Here is an 18,009-nt window from a genome sequence, read left to right as displayed (position 1 = left end):
CACCTAGTGGACCCTTCGGCATATTCTGTGAGCCATACACTTCCTGTGGCGCAAATCACAGTATTTCGTTTATTTTCACTTCCAACATAATCAGCCAAAGTTCATAACATAGGCTCATCATTAAGCTATAGCCACTTTTCTGCTATGAGATTATCAAATTGGTTCCTCTTTCATTTGTATAAATAGAATTGCGTTATGAGAGTTTAAATTTCAACATAGGAACAAAATTTAGGAACAATTATTATATATGTAAAAGCCTCTATATCTGTATTGATTATTTGGCGGTAGTTCCTGTTGGAGATCGATCCAAATCAAATAGAATAGTGGGTAGTGGCTCTTATTAATGATTGGAGGGTGTCATTATATAAATGATACTTAGTCTTATTTTATGCAAAAATTGAACCAAAGATTATATTATATAATATTTTTTACACGTATAGAATATTATGGCCACATTCCATAAGCAATTCAATTTCATCACGGCGCCGAAATTATGGCATCTCATGTTATCTATATATAGCACGCTCTTAGTTGCTCCCAATCACACTACAACAAGCCACAAAAACACACTTAAGGCACTAGCTACTACTCCAATCCCTTTGTGTCTTTGTGCTTCTCTATACACACAAAAAAAATGATGAGTTGCCAAGCATGGCCAGAACCCGTGGTTCGAGTCCAAGCCTTAGCTGAAAGTGGCCTAAGCTCAATCCCTGCATGCTACATAAGGCCCCACTCCCAAAGAGCCACAAACACAACCACCACTTTTGCTCCTCACCAAGCTTCTCAAACTGATCATAATCACGTTAACAACAACATCCCTGTCATTGACCTTCAGCACCTCTCCGGTGAGGACCAAGTCCTCCGAGAGGAGGCCCTCCGGCGCGTCTCCGAGGCGTGCCGGGAGTGGGGTTTTTTCCAGGTGCTGAACCATGGGGTGAGCCATGAGTTAATGAAGAGTGTTAGGGAATTGTGGCGTGAGTTTTTTAACCAGCCACTTGAGGTGAAGGAGGAGTATGCTAATTCCCCTACAACTTATGAGGGTTATGGTAGTCGCTTGGGAGTGAAAAAAGGTGCCACTTTGGATTGGAGTGACTACTTTTTTCTCCATTACATGCCTCCTTCACTTAGGAACCAAGCTAAGTGGCCTGCACTTCCATCATCCTTGAGGTATGCATGTAAACATTTTGTGTTATAATGATCTTTATTGTATGTTTGAACTTATGGCCAACTAAATTAAAACTTTTTTAGCTAATACGTCTTTATAAATATCTAAAGATAAGGCTACGTACCTACAAAGATTATCTTCACCCTTATTTTGATTAGTCGGGATTTTATGGAGAAGATACATTTTATCTCCTACACACACTTTTAAGTGTGTGGGGTCCACATGAGGAGAAGAGAGAGAAAGAAGAAATATGGACCCTATACATCTTTATGTGTGTACAGGGAATAAATTTATCTCACGAGAAATAATAAATACTTGATATTTCTTTAATTTGTTTCTAAGTTGTTATTTTTTATTTTATTTTTTTCTAATTATTGTCTTGTTTGGTTAGATGCGGATGTGGCTACTTATATTTACTTGGAATTTGTTGCTAAACTTAGTGGGGTACCAACTAATTAAAGTGATGCTTTTCATAAAATAAAAGTGATATTTTGAAAGTTTTGGATCTGTCAGATTGAAGGGTGTTGGGCAAAGCCGTGTTACACATGAAGTGAATCTTCAATTTATTATTTTAAAGTAAAGTGTTTTTTTGACAAGTTCAGCCTTGGAGGCTTGTAGCTACCAAAGGCTGGTGCAGCCGAATGTTCTAGTAATTAACGCTTCTTGAACACTTTTTTCAAGCGTAAACACGGACACTCTCTACACCCGCATGTAAAACGTGTGGTTATATTGGGTAAAGAGTCCCACGTCAAAGAGATTAAAGATTGATGAGGGGCAAATGGTTTCATGCATGATATGAGTCTACATATTACAATATTCCCTCTTTCATGGTCAAATGCCAACAAAGAATAAAATATGCCTTGTCTAAAATACGTAACCAATAAAAATGGATTGTGGCATAAATTTTATTTTATTTTTCCATTTCATGTACATATACAGAGGAGCCAATAAATTTCATCTCAACCACCCCTGCTTTACATGAAATAATTGCTTTAAGTATGATCATCATGAAATAATTTGGTTAAGTGGTTTTCGGTCTCTGTTTGATAACAAATGTAAGTAGGACCTTTTGCCTTAGAGTACTTTACATTGAAGGAACAATTTTGTCGCTATCCGAGATGAGGAAAATAACATCAAAAACCTTTCCTCGTAAAATTGTATTTATATTTTTGGAAAATATATGTCTCGTGTTACTTGACATAATTTTATCTTATGCATACACAAAAAATGAATGGAACCCACTTCTTTTTCTTTTTCTTTTTCTTTCTCTTTTTTCTTTTTAGTGAGTTTCACTGTGTTGCATGAGATAAAATTATCTTATACAACATGAGAAATATATATTTATTTTTTTTACTAATTGGTTGTTTTGTGATATGATAGGAAAGTGATCGCTGAATATGGTGAGGAAGTGGTTAAGCTAGGAGGAAGGATACTCAAATTGATGTCAATAAATCTTGGCCTGAAAGAGGATTTTCTTCTTAATGCATTTGGGGGAGAAAATGAACTTGGTGCGTGCCTAAGGGTGAATTTCTATCCAAAGTGCCCACAACCTGACCTCACTTTTGGTCTCTCCCCTCACTCAGACCCTGGTGGTATGACAATTCTTCTCCCTGATGATTTTGTGTCTGGTCTTCAAGTACGCAGAGGAAATGACTGGATCACTGTTAAGCCTGTCCCTAATGCTTTTATCATCAACATTGGTGACCAAATTCAGGTCCTAACTCTCTCTAAAAATTTTCCAAACTCTTACTTATTGAAGTTGGATTGCTTGACCATTTTCTCTTATTTTATAATTTTTTACCATTTTGTCAATATTCCCAAAGTATATATCAAAATGTCATCTTCTCAAATTATATACCAATATGTTCTTATTTGACCAAACCCCTTATCCTTGGTAAATTATTTACTCGAGTAAGTATTAGTCAAATTTTGGTTAAATAAGAGCAGATTGATATATAATATAAGAATAGAGGCAAAATGATAAAAAAAAAATTAAAACAGGGACAAAATAATCAATTAATTCATATATCATGTCACTAGTCATTTTCTTTGACATAATATAATATTTTACTGAGTTCAATATTTCAACAATTGGTGGTTGTTACTGATTAATCAATGTTTAATGCCATGTTTATCTTTTAGGTGCTGAGCAATGCAATATACAAAAGCGTAGAACACAGGGTGATTGTGAACTCAAACAAAGATCGTGTTTCCTTGGCCCTCTTCTATAACCCGAAGAGTGATTTACTTATTGAACCTGCTAAGGAGCTTGTGACAGAGGAAAAGCCAGCCCTATACTCACCAATGACATATGATGAATACAGACTTTACATTAGGATAAAAGGACCTTGTGGAAAGGCTCAAGTTGAATCGTTGACTTCCCAAACATGATTCTGAATGTGTCATTTGCCTATGATAACTGTGATTTGCATCTAAATAAATTAGACACCTTGCTCTTCAATTCGATGGTTTTTAAGTTACCATGTTTTTATTTTGGGGTCTACAGTTGAAATTGTAAAAGAACAACTTGAATCACACGTTGGAATTTTCATTTCATGTTTCTTCTTATCTCAAACCAAGTCTTTGCCTTGTTCTATTCCAGAAAAATTTAAATTTTGAATAATGGTAAGTGGAATTATGATGGTAAAGGAAAAAGATAAAACCATGTGACATAAATTTGACCAATTTGAATCTAGTTGGGTTGACACGTTTTCATTGATGCATGTCTTTCAACTAGAAAAGATGATTATAATATTTAAGCTAATTGAACAATTTTAATTCAATCACGTTGTAAATAGGCCTTGAAATAAGTCAACAAGTTTGCAAATATCTTTAATTTTTTTTTTTTGGTAAGTATATCTACCTATCCCAATTGCAAATTTAGAAAATGCGTGACAGGTTCGTTCACCTTTTAGTCCAGGAGTGGACCTTTACTTGAGTAACTATCATCTTCTTGTTGGGACAATCGTACGATAGGAAAAAGGTGAAAATGATGTGTTTCTTCTTGTTATAATAATAATAATAATAATAATAATAGTAATGAAATATGAAAATGCACACAGCAAAGCACTTTCGCATTTGAAAATTCAAATCATACAAAAACTATGGTATTTATGGTATACTTATGCTGATTATCTCTTTGAGACGAGTTGCCTTCTGAGCATTCACATAAACTTTAACTCTTTGTGTCAGTTATGATATTAATCTCGAGTCGAGTAGGTTTTGCTCCCATGTGTTGGCCATTAATTCCTTCATGTATCTCGGCCAAAACATACTCAGCTTCTTATGAGTTCAAGCACTTCAGCATTGGGGAGTGCAACCCCTTTCTATATAGTAGATCCTCCACGATGGTATACAGTGTCGCATCTCGAAAGATTCCATTGAATCTTTTGGCAGTGTTCCTTTTTTCAGGAAAGTAACAATTGGCTGCCTCCAATCATCTGCCGATGTGATTACCATCACGCAACTCGGCTCCGCTATGCTCTGTTGAACCATGGTTCTGTGGTTACCCGCGTTCTTAGTACTTGCCAATTTGGACAAGATGTCAGCTCTGTTATTCTCTCCTTGAGGAATATGAGTGATTACCACTTCCTCAAATTCAATCATAATTTCTTTGACTCTGTTCAAATATTTCATCATCAAAGGACCTTTGGCTTGATACTTGCCATCAATTTGATACTTGCCATCAATTTGTGAAGTTATGAGTTGGGAATCACTAAAAACTTTCACTATTTTAGCCCCATGTTCTTTGACCTGCATCAGTCCAGCTATCAAGGCTACATAGTCTGTTTGGTTTTTTGAAGTTGGAAAGTTCAAATGTAGGGAGTGCTCTATTGAAACCCCTTCTGGACTTTCAACTATTATCCTGGCTCTACTCCCATTGTTGTTTGACGAACCATCAACATAGACCTTCCAAATGTCATTTTTCTCTGTGGTTCCTGCATCTGCCGGGGTGATCTCCATTATTGAATCGGCCAAAGTTTGGGATTTGATGGCATGCCGACTTTCATATGTTATATCATATTCTTCAGAGAGCTCCCCAATTAGTCATCCTCCTAGTCAAATCCGACTTGTGTAACATTTGCTGTATTGGTTGGTTAGTTTTGACTATTATTTGATGTCCTTGAAAATATGGCCGCAGTATTCTCATCGTGGTGAGCAAGGCGAATGCTACTTTTTCTAGTTTTTGAGATCTCAGTTCAGGACCCTGAAGAGCCACGCTAACAAAATATATCGGCTCTTGGCCTTTATTCGTTTCTTTCACCATCACAACACTTATTGCTTCTTCTCCAATAGCCAAATATAAAATTAGAATTTCTCTTGGTTCTGGCTTTGACAACATTGGTGGTGCTGCCAAATATTTCTATATTTCTTCAAACGCGGATTCACAATCCGGGTTTGTCCATGCTCAGCTTCTTTCTTCAATAACTTGAAAAATGGGAGGCGTTCTTAGCCGACTTAGGAAGGAATTTGGTCAATGCAGCTAGCCTACCCGTTATTTGTTGAACCTCCTTCTTGCTTTTAGGAGCCTTCATGTCCAGCACAACTTTGCATTTATCTAGATTTGCTTCAATTCATCTATTGGTTAACATAAAACCTAAGAATTTTCCAGCCAGGACTGCAAATGCGCATTTAACCGAGTTCAACCGGATCAGATATGCTTTGAGCTTCTGAAATGTTTGGTCTAGATCTTGTACATGGCTTGTCATATCTAATGATTTAATAAATCATATCGTCTATGTAAACTTCCACATTTTTGCCAAGTTGGTCTTCAAACATTTTATTTATCATTCTTTGATATGTGGCTCCTGAATTTTTGAGCCCAGAAGGCATTACATTGTAACAGTAATTGACCTTTTCAGCAATAAAAACTATTTTTTCTTGATCTTCTAGGTACATTGGTATTTGATTGTAGCCGGAATAAGCACCCATGAAGGATAACAACTGGAAACCGGCTGAGTTATCCACTAGTTGGTCTATCTTGGGCATTGGATATGAGTCTTTTGGACACACCTTATTAAGATCTGTGTAATCCGTATAGACCCTCCACTCCCCACTGGGCTTCTTCACCATGACTACATTAGCGAGTCATGTCGTATATTGGATTTCTCTTATGAAGCCAGCATCAAGCAGTTCTTTCACATGTTCCTCTAAGACTTGTCTTCTTTTAAGTCTTAGCTTCCTTTTCTTTTGTGCAACTGGAGTTGATCTGGGATAGATTGCTAGCTTATGACAACAGAATTTTGGATCAATCCCTGGATTTCATAAGATTTCCAAGCGAAATCATTTTTGTTGTTTTTTAGAAATTCAATCAACTCGGCTTTGACCTCAGAGTTGATGGTATTACCAATTTTGGTAAATTGACCAGGCTCATCTCCCAAGATAAGATCTTCCAGCTCATCATCTGGTTCTAGTCTTGGAATAACAGCTTCTTCTCTTATATTCAACTCAACCATATTAACTGGTTTGCTTGAGTGTTGAGAGTTTATCTTCTTCCCAGCTTTATCTCCTGGACGAATCTGGGGTGGACTCAAGTGTCCACCTTCATTTTCTTTGACAGCTCCAAAATTACACTGTCGTGATTCTTTTTGATCTCCCTGAATGGTGATGACCACATTTTTGTTGCTCACCATCTTCAGCTTCTGATGTTTTGTGGAAACCAGCATATCCCACTTATGCAGGGTTGGTCTTTCTAGGATCACATTGTATGGAGAGGGAAAGTCAGCAACAATGAATCTTACTCATTCTAATTGGAATGTCTCTTTCATTCCCAAAATCAATTTAAGATCTATGTATCCCTTAGAAGGTGTACTTTTCCCATTAAAGGCTATCAGGGTAGTTTTGCAAGGCTTGAGATCTTCTGCATCCAAATTCATTCTTTTGAAAGTATCCCATATGATGATATCTGCAAAACTGTCAGCATCTATAAAAATCTTTTTAACCTGGCAATTCACCAGGGTTCCTGTAATAACCAGGCCATCTTCGTATCCCGGTAGCACACCTTGTATGTCTTCTTTAGTGAAATATAGCAGAGAAGGATCCGATTTATTGGTATCTTCCTTGAGTTTTAGTCGATCTCTGAATGAAAGTACTTCTCTGAGATACTGATAATGGATATTTTATTGCATTTATTTATCACTATTGATTAGTATTTTACGAGTATTTGGAATGAAATAATGGTCTTTTGGGTTAAATTAGATTTCTGGTTGTTTATTGGGTTTAATTTATTTTCGTCATTAATTTCTAACTTTACGTTACTTTAGTATTTTGATCATATCTCGCTCCACAGGTGTCCGATTGAATCTGTTCTTGTTGTGTTTTAAATATAACTCAGAGGGCTACAAATGCTATGAAGACAAGAAAGCCCAGTTCGGAGAGAAAGATGATCAAAATTAGAGCCCAAGTCACAAATGAGTTGCTGGGATTTTATTGAATTAAATTTGTAATTAGAACCCAATTCTATTTAGGCCCAAGACCATTTATTTAGTTTTAATTCTATTTTTATTTTTATAATGGACCGACATTAGTTGAACCCTAACCCAGTTTGGATGGATTTAAAATGGTTCATTTAGAAAACTTGTTGGCAGTCTTCGTTTGAGAGTTTGTACGATCAATAAATTGTCTCTGAAGATTAATCTACATTTTTCTGTTATTATTCTTCTTCTTCATTTTAATTTTGAATTATGTTCATCTTATCCATGCTAGGCTAAGTACCCTTTAATCAACCTAAGGGTAACGGATTCCATGTATTAGTTTAAAGGATCTGTGTTTCTCCTTTAATTAGATTCATTTCTCTTCCAAACTCAGATTGATATCGTGCGATTGTGGATATTCAATCTGAGATTCGCGATTGCGATTATGGAAAGAGATTAATCATCAGATTTGATGATTAGATTGATTAACCCTATGACCTTAAGTCAAAGCTAATACTCTGTGATTGTATGAGTAGAAGCAACGTGTTTGACTAAACGTTAGGCGATCGCTTAGAGAGGATTCTTAAATGAATAAAAGGATTCTGATTCAATTGAGATCAATCACGATTTTGGTATCTTTTTATCCGAGGAAAGACATTGTAGGAATCCTAGCCTTAGGTTGGTTAATTTAATTACAAATTTCAATTTCAATTTTTACGTTCTGTTTAATTATAATTCAAAGCGAACAAACCCCCCCCCCCCCCCCCTTTTCATTTCTTTTTAATTTGCGATTTAAATCCTTGAAATTTTCTTGAGAGACGACTCAGGTTTGCACTATGTTACAAATTTTTTTATAAACCTTATTTATTTTATTTGCACGAGTTCGATAGCTCGAGTTTGACAGTTTAACAGCACTATATTTTTTTTATTTTTTTTATAACCTCCATCACGTACGACTCACATTCCTCGCCGACATTAAACCCTCCTCTATCTCTTGCATTCTTCTCATATTTTCATCTTGAATTCTCCTAAAATCCTCCTATCGTCAGAGGTTGTTACGGTTTTCCATATCCTCCATCCGCCTTATGATCTCAACAAATGCGTTTTGGGCACGGGATCTGCAGCAAATGCAACGCGGACAGCAGCATGTGTAGGATTTAGAGGAGGAGGATTTGCAACTCAATTTCGAGAAGCTGGTGTTGAGACTGTGTCCGAGACATCTTCACTTACGTGAACAACATCATAATCAATCTCATTCTCTGGTTGATGTTGATTCTGAGGTTGGTCTACCTCTTCCACCACAGGGTCCAGTGGAAGATTTGGATGTGGTGGCACCGCTACTCCTTGTACGAACCGCCATTGTCAGTTGTGATCGTGGAAATAACGATTTTACTGCTTCCCAACAGACGGTGTCAGTGTTCTGTCTTAAAGACAGAGATGTCTAGCCCAATAGAGCTAGTATGTTGTTTTTGGATCTGGATGCTCTCTCCAAGGTATCTATGGATTAGATATCCTTGAGTCAAGCAGATCATTATACACAAAAGAATAATAAACTGTTTTGTCAAAAAAAGGGTGTATGCACAGTGACAACATAACAGTAAGAGAGAGAGAGAGAGAGCATACGTATCTGTAGGTTTTACCTCTTATTTATAGAGTTTACTTATTGGTATCGAATTCTGGACCTTTAGTGCTTCTGCTAATGGCTCAAGCCCATATACTATGTTATCGTATTAAGATTAATATCCTTGATGTATATTTTTCCTTAACTATATCTTATTTATATTTGAATTGTCCTTTATTAGACTTATCAATAGATGAGTCTCGTATATGAGTTCATAACAAGAGCCAACATCATAGTATCAAATTTTGGATTATTTTATCATTGTATGCCCTAGAAATGTCAATTATGAACACATGACATGTATGCGCAATCGCAAAACCAAAAAAAATTGTGAATTGGGTATGATTGTAAATGTAACATTCTTTGTAAGTTAGAATTATTTATATAACAAAAAGAATATATGATGCTCATAATTAAAAATTTATATGAAGTTGTAAGGGGCCATCAAAACTTATACGAATAAAAAAAATATAAATAACAATTCACAATTAAAGCAATATATAAATTTGAAAGGCGTAATCATCATTGATAACCCCTCCCACGCCCTACCCCTCATATATATATATATATATATATATATATATATATATATATATATGTATGCAAGATTTAGCCAAGCTGAAACTTTTATTTTCATACAACATTATATTACAAACATTATTGTTTATTCCTTTCTAGGTCCTCCAAGATATAAATGTCCCCATGACTCCATGAGAATGCTTTGATTTGAAGGCCCAAAAGATCAAGCAGACACTGTGTACAAGATCGACATCATCATAGTCATCCTTTTTATTAGGCAAACATTTATTATAATTATACAAAATTTATAATAAGAAGCCAGGCACTAAAGGTGATTGACATTCTGCTGCAAGCTGACTCCAAGAAAGATTCCAAGTTTGATTGTAGAATTCTGGTGTGGTGGATGATACTAGTTCAAAATTTCTTGGAAAAACACCCTCCTCTGTGATCCTTTGTTTTTTGGTTGATTGATGTTCTTCCTCATGTTGTGCTTCCAAAGATTCATATTCTTCAGAAAGAGAAGGTAGAGGTGTAGCTGCAGCAACAAAAGGTTTGCAACCTTTTCCAATGATTGTTCTGCAATGGTAACTTTGTCCAATTCTATCCAGGTAATTTCCTTGTGCTTCAATTTTTTCCTTCATGCTTCTCTCAACCTTCCATCCAAATAAAATAAAGGATGGGTAAAAAAAAGAAACAAAATTTTTCTTTTTAGTAAAAAAGAGCACCAAATTCGGTGCTACCAGTGCATTGAAGTTGGGAGTGAGTGTCGTACATTAAAATACTTGAGAAAAACTAATGTTAATGTTCTATCTTATATTAATTAATAAAACATGATGGTGTGTAGATAACAATTCCCTTCAATCTTTCTAGAATTCTTGACCAAAATATTTATAAGGACTATGTTTTAATGGGATTTGATAGGTCTAGTATCCTGTTTATAGTATACTTATTACACAACATTTGGATTAATAAAAAAAAAACCAAAAAAATTAATCATTTTTTACTTTTTCCTTTACAAATCGCAATATAATATTTTTAATTAAGATGTCAATAAGATTAAAAATTGTTATGTGAAAGTTTTCTAAAAGAATTGACATAGTATTGCTACAATGTCTATCTATATAAGGATATGTTGGTCAAAGAAAAAAAATACCTCTACTTGATCACTCAAGCTTTTTTGCACCTCCTTCTGCATTTGAAGAACTTCCTTTAGCTGAAGAGCACTGCTCATTTAAAAACAGTGATAGTAAAAATATAATTAATATGTTATTTGATTCAAAAAAATGAAAATTGAAAAGGAGAGATAAAAACTATTGTTTAAGGATCGAGTTATTGACTCACGATATAGAACTAAAATTCGGAAGTATATCTGATATGCTTCTCCTCTCAAGCTTTCCTCCTTCTGAATGAAAAGTTATAGAATATAAATGATCAAGGAACCAGTTTATAAGTTCACATGATTTTAGTTTTAGTATTTAATCAGTATCATGACTTGTCCAAATTAAAACTTACTTGTGGTGGACTCTGGAATCAATTTGGAGATCCTGTATTTCTGAACACATTCAAAACAAATTCATTAGTTACTGTTTAGAACCTAAATTGTATTCTCAGTTTTCAAATAAATTATATGATTTCACTCTCTCTTTTTTATACCAAATGGTGTCCAAAGTCCCAACGGACCCAATTAATCTAGTTTCACTTTTAATTAGGACTCAATTTTGATATTTTTAAAGTTTAAGAATTTCAAAATAAATGTGCAATTGAACACAATAGTAACTTTATTTAATCCGTCTGTATATAATATTATAAAAAGATCCACTTTCATATCCAATCTTTTGATTTTAAAAATTACTATTATTAATCACTTAAACAAGTTTAAAAAGATATAATTATAAAATTATAAATACATCTTCTTAATCATTTAAAGACTTAAAAATAATGTAAAAAGGACAAAATATTTAAACATGTCTTAGTTTCTGAACTGTTAGTGTGGTGGAAGAGCTAAGTGTGTAATCTCAAAGGGTGTGAGAATCACTATGGGAAAGTTCTTGACAGCAATGGGTGTAGGTTATGATACACGGACACGGGACACAACACGACACGACACGCCGACACGTTAATTCTAAAAAATGTCATATTTGAACACGTTGGGACACGTTTTCATATTAAATAAAATTTTTGTAACTTGAATGTTACTTCTATAGTTTAAAACTTATATATATATATATATATATATATATATATATATATATTGAAATTTTTAAAAATCATATTATTTTACTGAATTAAAAATTGAGATAAAAATTTGTCAGTATAAGTTATTAACTTATTATTATAAAATTACATTTTAATAAAATCAAATTAAGCATAAAATTTACTTTTGGGTGTGAAAAAAACAATTATAACCGGCCCGTTAAATTTAAAAAGCATTGGTCAATTATGTAAGCCTAATAGTAACATTAAGTGAGGGCATTAAGTTAGATTTGGCCCGTTAAGTTAAAAAAAGATTCGCCCAACTTTTACAAAACCTAATATTCACATACATTTAACATTTCCATACACTCAGTTGTAAGCCGCCGTCGCATCTTCTTCTTCATTTCTTCTTCCCCCTTCTTCTTCATCAAGACTGTAATTTTTTTTTCCAGAAGTTTATGTCCGCACTTGCGGACATTGGCGCATAGGTAGGTCCGTCACTGATCTCTTCTCCTTTGTTTGAATCGAACTTGAGTCTCTTCTCCTCTGCTTCTGCTCCTTTTTATTTGTAATTTTTTTTTTCAAAAAAAATGCAAAACGTGTCCCAAAATCCACATACATTGACCGCGTGTCGGATACGGTCAAATTCGCGTGTCTCAATAGTCAACGTGTCCTAAAAAGTCAATCACGTGTCGGACGCGTGTCCTAACGTGTCCGTGTCCGACACGTGTCGGACACACATTTTTTTCCAAAAAAGGCGTGTCCGTGTTTCACAGGGTGTAGGATATAACAATGAAGGGGGTGATGAATGACTACAATGGCTCTTCAAGTTGACAAAGTAACAACTCATACAAATAGTGATGTTTTTAGTGTTCTTGGTAAAGAATGAGGGGGTATTTATATGTTCCCATTCGATGGGAGAGTGAGTCAATTCAACTATTAAGGGGAAGAGAAAATGTAGCCTAGGCAAGGCACATAGCAGCTATTGTTGTTGAGATATATAGTCCCACATTGGTTGTATGTGCAACTAATTTGGAGTTTATAAGGCCTTGGGCACTCCCACCCTTTGAGCTAGCTTTTGGGGTGGTGTATTCCAAGGTTCTTTACATGGTATCAGAGCTTGAGTGGCTATAAGGTCACAAGTTCGATCCTCACCGCCCCCACTTTAAAGTGGAATTAAAATAAAAATCACAAAAAGGTAAACCAAGAATTGGGCCTGTGCAATATCCACGCTTCTAGGGCTCTCGTGTGAGGGGGCGTGAGATATATAGTCCCACATTGGTTGTATGTGCAACTAATGTGGAGTTTATAAGGCCTTGGCACTCCCACCCTTTGAGCTAGCTTTTGGAGTAGTGTATCTCAAGGTTCTTTACAATTGTCAACACTATTGTAGTTACTATGCAGGGAAAAGCATAGAGGGAGAGGCATTTTGGTGCATGTGCCAGACAAAGAGGAGGGGAGTGTATCCCAAGTAAGACATTCTAATGTCTTATATTAAAGAATCTGTTGTATGGGTGCTGATATGGCAGCAGTGTCGAGGCTGCTTGGACACCAGAGAGCTAGTGCTGCAGGGATAGTATGGGCCATTATCATTGGGCCGGTGATATTGCGCTGATTGATTGGGTCAGTCAGAATAGTTTCCAAATTCAATTGTGTTCAAACATTTATCAACTTTTCACTATATAATTATGGGTTTCATTTTTCTCATATTGCATAAAAGAATTATCTCCTGCAAAAAAAATAACTATGTACTAAGGGTAGTACATAGTTATAATGGTAAAATTATTTTTTCTCTTTTTTCCATGTCAGTCGACAATATCCGAGGAGAGAAAAAAAAATAACTTTAATATTATAATTATATATTATCCTTAGTACATAATTGTTTTTTTTTGTAAGAGAAATTTTTCCAGCAACGTAAGACAATGATTTCTGTATAATTATTCATAATTTACTTCAAACAGTCCTATTTATTATTTTCACCTTTACAATATATATATATATATATATATATATATATATATATAGAGAGAGAGAGAGAGAGGTAGGATCCTTTGACACCTCATTTGAGAGTCGTTAGATCAAAAAAGATCTACGACTCTGATTTGTAAGCATGTGACACCATTGATCTTTTTTTATCTAACGGCTCTCAGATGAGGTATCAAATTTCAAATTTGATACTGGTGTTAAAGGATCCTACCTCATATATATATATATATATATATATATATATATATATATATAAAACAAACATGAACTGGCATGTAAGGGTATGCATGGAGCGGTTCATAACCGGTTTTGACAAAAACCGAACCGAACCAGTTTTAAACGGTTTGGTTTTCAAACCGAACCGATTTTCTTTTTTAAAACCGGTTTTTATTTATCCAAACTGGTTTGAAACCGATTCCAAAACCAGTTTATGGTTCAAAATCGATTTTGATTTAAAATCAATCAAAACCGGTTTTAAATCAAAACCAATTATTAAGTTCAAAACCGATTTTATAACAACTTCAAAATCGGTTTTTGATGAGTTGTGCTATTTTATTTATTTTTTTAAAAATAAAAAATACCTTTATTATTTATTTATTGCTACAAATATCTAGATTATTTTGATTAAACATTAGAAGGTCCTTTATTTATTTTTTGCTAAAAATATCTAGTCTATTTTGATTAAATATGAGTAGGCCCACTATTGAAGCCATCAACATGGATTCATCCATATAGAGGTGATGCTCACAATCATGAAAATTCTTGTTTTAACCATAAATATGCTCACAATAAGCAAAAACATAAAGATAAAACTACATTATCAATAATTTTAGTAGAAACCAAACCCACCATATGAAAAACTATATTTGAGTTTTCTAGGCACAAAATGCAATTTTCTATTCTAACTCACATTTTCTCGTACAATATCAATGAAAAAGAAAGAGGTAAACATAATAAATCCAATAAAAGAATTAATAAAAAACCATTAAAAAAATGGATATGGTTTGGTTATTTTGGATATCCAAACTGTTGTAAAAATGGATAACCAAAACTAAACCAAAATTAAAAAACTGGATTGGTTTTTTAAACCATTTTATAAAAATCAATTTTTGAAACTGGTTTGGTTCAATTTATGAATTGGTTTGGATCATTTAGTTTTTTTAACACCCCTACCGTATCAATTCAATAGTGTGTAAAGTGTAAACCAAGGTTCTCTGTTGAAACTACAAATATTAATAAATACATCTAAAAAAGGTACCGTATCATTACTTGGGCCAAGTTTAGGCTTAAACGTTTTTCTTGTTTTTCCTTTTTTTGGGTGACTTCGTGAGTAAGTTGAAGATGGATCCCTATTGAATGAGCACTTTAAGCAATAGGCCCACGAATGACTAAAAGAATTTATAGGTATACTTTTCTTTTGTATTTTCTTCTTCTTCTTTTTCTCAACAATTTTTATGGCCATTAATATAGGAATAAATTGCAAAAGTATTAGTACCCAAAAAAAAAAGTCCAATGTTATATCATTTTTAGGAATAAAAATATGTTTACGAACTTTTTATTTATAAATTTTAACAAACTCAACTATGTGTTTCAGATAATACAAATATTTATTTCACAAAATATATAGTTGAGTTTATAAAAATCTATAAATAGAAAATTTATAAATATAATCATCTTCATATTTGTATGCGTGCGTATTTGCTTTTGCTGAACTTATAGAAGAAATATAATGGAAAATTTTGCTAGGTTTTCAAATTGAAATTGATTTATGCATCCACTACTCATTTCACGTTCCTCACATTTTCAATATGGAAGGATCTCCATCACACAAAAGGAGAGAGAGAGAGAGAGATGAACCTGCAAGTGGCTTTTGACATGATAAATATTCAATTCTGAAACACCCATTGCTTTCATCCCCTTTAATATACTTTTTGGTGTTGCCCCTGACAAAAGCATATTATATTAGTGGCAATAATTCTTAAAACTTACAAGACAATATTACTCCTAATAATTCAAATAACACACCCATATAACTTCACTCTGTAATTAAACCTTTACTTATGTCTTTGTATGTAGTTCCAACTAAATTATATCTTACGTACATTTACCCTATATTTAAAATATTTTAGAAAAATTGATAGGGATAGCTTTACTTCAGGTTAACCAATGATCTTGAATTTGAGTCATACAATTGTGTTAAAAATTTGATAAGGAGAATTTTGTTGCATTTGTGATCCTGTCCGGCTCCATTGAATTAATCAATAAACCGATGGAGCAATTTTGTTTAAAAAAAAACAAACTTGAAATAATACAATACAAAATCACTTTAAAGATTTCAAAATCAGGAGATAATTTTTGTTATAAAGATGGTACCAAAAATTGAACTTCAATAATTTTCTAAAAACAAATCAAAATTCTTTACCACGATTACAAATCTTAGTGGACTTAATCGATTAACAAGAGATTGATCATTTGACATATTTCCTAAGAACTTAAGAAATTTAATATGAAAAATCAAGGTTCCAAATTTACACTATATGTTATATGATGCTGAGTATGGTTAGGACTATTGATGCAAAGACTTACTATCAGGACCACCAAGCCTATTTACAGCCTCCACAAAGCGATCATGGAGTTCTTGTGACCAACGTAAACGTTCTTTGCCAGTGGCAGAGCCATCTGAGCGACTTGAACCCATAACTGAACTTTTTGGGGGACTAAGAGGCCCAACTCATTGTGGTAGTAAAAAAGGAGGATTATAGTACACATAGTTGCATACAAGGACAAAAACAGTTGTTGTCGATGTCCACTAAGGTACATGGGCTGGCTTAGATTCTATTTAGTGTCCGTAATTGTCGAAAAAAACCAAGTATATGCTTGTTCTAAAACTTAACATTTCGTGTCTTAAGTATTGTGTTTTATCCTTGGTCTTTAAGGCAATGATTCATTTGGCGAGAATGTCTATGATTCAGTCAATGCCCTCAATTAGAAAATTACACACCTAGTTTCCTCGTCAACTCAAATTCATTACTGGAGAATTTGGCTTTACATATGTTGGAATGTATGAAAAAAATTTAATAACATAAACCAACACTTCCAAAAAATTAAGACACATGGGTAATTTTATATTATATCTTTTTTTTATATCGACCTTAATTATCTCTTTAAGACAAATCAACCCTTAAATATCCTCACATAGTTCAACTTTTTGAGCCACAAGTTGAGAATTAGTTATAATTAAGGGGCAAGATATATTTACCACCGAAAAAGTTTACCACCTTTATAACCAACCTAATCTCCGTTGATTTTCGTCAATCTAACGGTTATAATTTTTTGATCGCATTTATTAGTTATTTATTAATTTTCAATAAATTATAACCGTTAGATTGACGGAAATCAACGAAGATTAAGTTGGTTGTAAATGTGGTTAACTTTTTTGATGGTAAGTATATTTTATCCCTATAATTAAATCTTTTTGTCTCTTCCCAAAAATATATTTGTTGAGAATCAAATCCATATTCTCTCTCCATTTACTTAATCTGCATTGCCAACTGAGGTACAAGGTAAAAATTTAGACCATTTCTAACAATCTCTTCTATGCTACTTAAGGAAATGGAACACCTGCATTGAAGTTTTTCTGCTGATAAAAGAGAAAAGAAATAAAAATAAAAGAATTGATTCCTAATTTCTCTCTCAATAAACTGCACCATGCCTCTTGCAATTCCCGCGGCTAAGATTCTAATAACCAAGATGAAATTTCATAATTAAAGTAACAATATTAGCCAAGTAAGTTAAATTTAAAAGTAAGTTTTTAGGATGTTCAAGTGGCCCTATTTCAGAAACAGCAAAGTAAGTTGTAGAGAGATTTATTTCACCTTCAAGTTAACTAACTATCTGGCATTTGGTATAACAGTATATCATATTTGACATGCAATATAGTTTATTTTCTTCTTTTTTTAAATGCCTCTATGCTTCATGATGCACTCCATTCATATAATCTTTTCATTAACCAATCAAGCAACATACCTAAAGTATCATTAGAAGAAACTCTGGTGGGGAAAAGGTGAAATGACCACCTTTTATTTTCCGAAACAAGGTTAAAAAAAAAAGTT

The 18,009-nt window shown here is 33.7% G+C and overlaps 2 protein-coding genes across 2 annotated transcripts; one reads left to right on the top strand and one right to left on the bottom strand.

Annotated features, from left to right (window-relative positions):
* The first annotated feature begins 634 nt into the window (after nt 1-634).
* On the top strand, nt 635-3,556 carry LOC133309308 (jasmonate-induced oxygenase 2-like). The gene is made up of 3 exons (XM_061510070.1): nt 635-1,167; nt 2,546-2,879; nt 3,308-3,556. Exons 1-3 carry the CDS (start codon nt 635-637, stop codon nt 3,554-3,556), a joined length of 1,116 nt encoding a protein of 371 aa, XP_061366054.1.
* A 6,467-nt stretch (nt 3,557-10,023) lies between these two features.
* LOC133309306 (myb family transcription factor PHL7-like) lies at nt 10,024-16,595 on the bottom strand. Its single transcript, XM_061510068.1, has 6 exons — nt 16,484-16,595; nt 15,755-15,840; nt 11,231-11,270; nt 11,060-11,117; nt 10,872-10,941; nt 10,024-10,371 (listed from the first exon to the last, which is right to left on the bottom strand). The coding sequence occupies exons 1-6, from the start codon at nt 16,593-16,595 to the stop codon at nt 10,024-10,026; spliced, it is 714 nt and encodes a 237-aa protein (XP_061366052.1).
* Between the last annotated feature and the right edge of the window lie 1,414 nt (nt 16,596-18,009).

This window comes from Gastrolobium bilobum, unplaced genomic scaffold, assembly GCF_033153095.1.
Source record: "Gastrolobium bilobum isolate Gb01-03AN ecotype WA unplaced genomic scaffold, APGP_CSIRO_Gbil_v1 utg114103, whole genome shotgun sequence".
NCBI lineage: Eukaryota > Viridiplantae > Streptophyta > Magnoliopsida > Fabales > Fabaceae > Gastrolobium > Gastrolobium bilobum.
Note: the sequence above shows the minus strand (reverse complement) of the source record. Positions and strands in the feature narration are given on the sequence as shown.